General features: G+C 57.6%; 1 protein-coding gene across 1 annotated transcript in view; it reads left to right on the top strand.

Annotated features, from left to right (window-relative positions):
- Cdk5r2 (cyclin-dependent kinase 5, regulatory subunit 2 (p39)) overlaps window positions 1-1,763 on the top strand; it is a 2,458-nt gene extending 695 nt beyond the window's left edge. Inside the window, exon 2 of the mRNA XM_013519766.1 lies at window positions 8-1,763. Within this exon, the coding sequence (XP_013375220.1) occupies window positions 8-631 (624 nt within the window). The 3' untranslated portion in view covers window positions 632-1,763. The remainder of the gene's footprint in view (window positions 1-7) is intronic.
- Window positions 1,764-4,395: the final 2,632 nt, after the last annotated feature.

The raw sequence follows: 4,395 nt of genomic DNA, 5'->3' as shown, positions 1-4,395 counted from the left end.
GCCCGCCCCGCAAGCGGCGCCACCCGTGCCCGGAGGGTCGCCGCGCCGGGTCATCGTGCAGGCGTCCACCGGCGAGCTGCTGCGCTGCCTGGGCGACTTCGTGTGCCGACGCTGCTACCGCCTCAAGGAGCTGAGCCCCGGCGAGCTGGTGGGCTGGTTCCGCGGCGTGGACCGCTCGCTGCTGCTGCAGGGCTGGCAAGACCAGGCCTTCATCACGCCCGCCAACCTGGTGTTCGTGTACCTGCTATGCCGCGAGTCGCTGCGCGGGGACGAGCTGGCGTCGGCGGCCGAGCTGCAGGCCGCCTTCCTCACCTGCCTCTACCTCGCCTACTCCTACATGGGCAACGAGATCTCCTACCCGCTCAAGCCCTTCCTCGTGGAGCCCGACAAGGAGCGCTTCTGGCAGCGCTGCCTGCGCCTCATCCAGCGGCTCAGCCCGCAGATGCTGCGGCTCAACGCAGACCCCCACTTCTTCACCCAAGTCTTTCAAGACCTCAAGAACGAGGGCGAGGCCGCCGCCGCCGGTGCCGGGGGTCCACCCAACGGGGGCGCGCCAGCCGCCGCCGCCTCGGTCGCCAGGGACAGCTGCGCGGCCGCAGCCAAGCACTGGACTATGAACCTGGACCGCTAGGGCTACCCGGGGGCCGCGCCCGCCCGCCGCCCCAGCCCCCGACACAGACTCGGAACCTCCCGGGACCCTCGAGCCGCCACCGCCGCTGTTACCGCCGCCCCGAGCACGGGCTGGGCCGAGGAGGAGCGGGGAAGGTGGAGGCCCGGACGCTGGAGCAGGCCCTGGTGTTCGGATTTTCTGGGCGTGGGGTGGGGATGGGGGGCGAGTGTTGGAAGGGCACTCCCAACGTCACCCTTTCCGTCTGTCTGTCTGTGTCGCCGTCTCTCCGTTTCTGCTCGGATCTTCCCTTCCCTGCCGTGCGTGTCTGTCCTTCCATCTTCCCTGGGTTTGTCCATTTCCTCGCCCACTCGCTGCATCTTCATCTTTCCTGCTGTCCGTATCTCCCCCTCTGCCTTTCCATTTACCTCACTGTAGCCCGTTTCTCTTCCTGCACCTGTGTCCCCGACTTCCCTTTCATTCTCAGTTTCCTTCTACCATGTGTCACCATCTTCCTCCTGTCTGCCTCCTCCCTCTGCTAGTGTCATCCTGTATTTCTTCCCTTGACTGAGTCCCCGTATGACCCTCTCCAGATCAATGGGACCGTTAGATTTTAATTCGGATCGACTGAGGTGCAACTAGAAACTGCAGTCCCGGGGGCCCAAACAAGCACCGGGATGGTCCCTCGCCACACCCCACTGCCTCTCCCTACCTTTTCTAACGTGTTGCATGCCGGGAGTTGGGGGGGAAGGGGCTGCCGGCTTCATTCTAGAGGCTGAGATTTGGGGGGCAGAATCAATCTGGGAGACCACCCCGGTGGCGGCGGCGCTTCAGTGGACGGGTGGGAAGTGAAAGAAAACTTATTCTGGGGGAGGGGCGTCTCTCTTCCTTATCCTTAAGTTCTCGTTGTTCCCCCACCCCTTTTAATTTATTTTGCTGTTTCCTGAGGGAGGGGGGAGGGCGGGGTTGGGTTGGGAACTGTCCGAGGTGCTGAGCTGGAGCGGGACCGGAATCCTCCCGGGAGAGTACCAGGGACTGGGTTGGGCCCGGGCCGTGTCCAAGGTGCCAATGATGCGGGCCGACGGCGCGGGCCGCACTGTCTGTCTGTCCGTCTGTCCCGGAGAACTATAAAGCGCTGGAAGCGCCTACAGATGGTTTTGCGCCGGCCTTTTTTTGGGCCCCGGGGAGGGTGGGAAGGGGAGATGCCATGAAACTGTCACCAGTAGGGTAGCAGGGCATGAGACAGGGGCCTAGGTGAGCATGGTCAAGTCTCCGACGGCAGCTACTTGCTACCCCTTCCCCAGTCAGCTGCCATTTTACAAAGAGTAAAATGAGGTAACCAAGGGTTGAGATTGAACACCCCTCCATTCCAGCCTCCATCTTGTCTGACCTAGCTCTTCATTAATGCCCAGTTCAATTAGGAATGGGGTAAGGATAGTAGAAGTCATTCCCCTTCTTTGAGGTGACCCGCTGAGGGAGAATTAGCTAGTCACTATTGCTGCTATTCTCTTCCTCCTACCTCTCCCTACCAGCTAGGCCTAAGTCTGTGTTCACTACCCTCAGGTGGGGCCCGACTGCCACACTCAGCCCCGCCATGTGCCCAAACGTCATCATTACTGGGCTACTTGGAGGCTGCCTAGGTCACACGCCCACCTATGTTAGTCTTGGGAGCCCCTTCCCTGCTTGGGACTCAGACCCTGGCCCTTTATGACCCTGGAGGCCCAGACACGGGCAGAGATGAAAGGGGGAGATGGAAGATCATGCTTTGAGACTGAAAGAGGAGACCCTTGCTTGGCCCCCATTGCCTTCTTAGCTACATAGCTAAGGGCCTCACTCTCTGTTCCACTGGCCCAAAGTGGCCTTGCTTCAGCAGAGCACTCGTGGGCTCTACGCTGGTTGCCACTGTAGCCACCGGGATCCAGAGAGAAGCGGGAGGGGCGGGCAAAGACAAGGCCCCGGGTTCGCTGTCCGTGGTGCTGACGGGAGTGTTTAGGCAGGGTGGGGGCTTGAATGGGCAGGAAGAGTTGGGGACACGGCCTCAACAAGGTCTTCTGGATAATTTCGGGATATAGTGTAAGCTATTTTGGCTGCGAGTTACAGAAGTCTGGCCCAAGAATCCAGGAATTTCGCTTCGCACATGCCCTCTGGGAGGCAAGACTCAGCTCTCACTCGGCCTGGGCCCAGAGCCTTGGCACTGGGTCCTGGAGCCGGAAATCCTCAGTCCAGATTTGTGAATCGGGTTCCTGAGGGGGAGGAGGAGAGCTGGCGGAAGGGAAGGCGGGAGCAGTCGCCCATTGGCTGGAATTTGGCGCAGTCAGCGCGGTGCCGTCATCTTTCTGGGTTTGGAATGGGGAGGGAGGATCACTTGGGTCACTCCGCGGCTGTCGCCATAGTAACCAGACTGAGCGGGCGGGGCCGCTTCTCCGCTCTCCCCCCCTACACACACACACACCTCTGGCTGGGGAAACAATCCTGGTTCGCTTTATTTGGGACTAGTTAGCGAGATTAGCTACTTTATTCGAGTTTCTGAGTTAGAGAAGACTAATGGGAATGCAAAGAGATCGGAGAGACCACAGAGACAGAAGAACATCTAGATCCTGCCCCCAACCCAAAGATAGAGCACTTTCCCATTTCTGCACTCTTTTGCGCGGGTCCTCTGGGAACCTGTGGTCTGACACTGCAGACTTAAAATGGGGGAGGAGGGGAAATAAGCCTCTGAGTGGTGTCGAGTTAAATCTCACTTTCCTTGCCATGCCCCAAAGCATGAGACACCGCTCTAATCCGATTAGGTAGGGAAGGACTGGAGGAGGGTCAGCGAGAATACATGGAAGAATTAGCCTCCTAGGTCAAACTCGGCCACAGCCCTGCTTTCTCCAGGAGGAAGACAGTAGGAAGAAGAGCCTGGTCTCCTGAGAAGGCAGAAGGAGAAGACTAAGTGCAGAAGCAGAATAAAGTGCCTTCCCTTTACTGCCCTGGAGTGAACCTGGGGGAAGTGGTGAGATGGTGAAATGGGCCCAGAGCTCTAGAGAGAGCCCGGCAGGCCAAGGGGTAGACTGAGAAAAGAATGGAGATGAAGGATAGGAGACGGAAACCCAGCTGGGCCATGACTCAGCACTTCCCCTGGCAAAGAACAGGGGCCACTGTTCCAGTACAGGGGCAAAAAAAAAAAAAAAGAGGAAAGCAGAAGGAAGCAGGAAAACAAATGGCTGGGTAGCCAGTGATCCGACTCTTTGCATGGTACATGCAGATACATGCACCGATCTATAACCAAAGGCACACGTTTTAACCCAGGAACAGGAACAAATGCAGTAATATGATGATGGTTCATTCAGTCATAACATATAAACATTTTCACCCCGCTCTTCCCTATCCCTCTTCCTGGAGAAGAGGACATTTTGTCCTGAAAGCTGTGCTCCCCTGTCCCTAGAATACCTTGGTACTTATTGGAAAAGGAAAATGCAAAAAACTCACAGACATGGGGGGGGTTGTCATGGTAACTGCTTTGCCTGCCAGGCAGGATGTGCAGCAAACAGAGCATCTGGTAATATGCAGAGGACAACCAATGGCCTCTGCCTACTGGGACGCTGCCTTAGCACCCGGTGGGCACCTCTCCTCTGATGATTTCTACAACTGAGCTGGCAAAAACAACATCACCAGTGAGGCCACCATGACCAAGAACAGCTGGAAGCCAAGTATAAGAGATCTGACCTGCTTCACGTACCTTCCCCTGGCCTTATAAGTGGTGTTCTGGTCCCCTTATAAATCATGAACAAGATTTGCTGTGAGTG

Source organism: Chinchilla lanigera, unplaced genomic scaffold, assembly GCF_000276665.1.
Source record: "Chinchilla lanigera isolate Chin_1 unplaced genomic scaffold, ChiLan1.0 scaffold00052, whole genome shotgun sequence".
Taxonomy (NCBI): domain Eukaryota; kingdom Metazoa; phylum Chordata; class Mammalia; order Rodentia; family Chinchillidae; genus Chinchilla; species Chinchilla lanigera.
The sequence above is the reverse complement of the archived record's forward strand: the minus strand, read 5'-3'. Positions and strand labels throughout refer to the sequence as shown.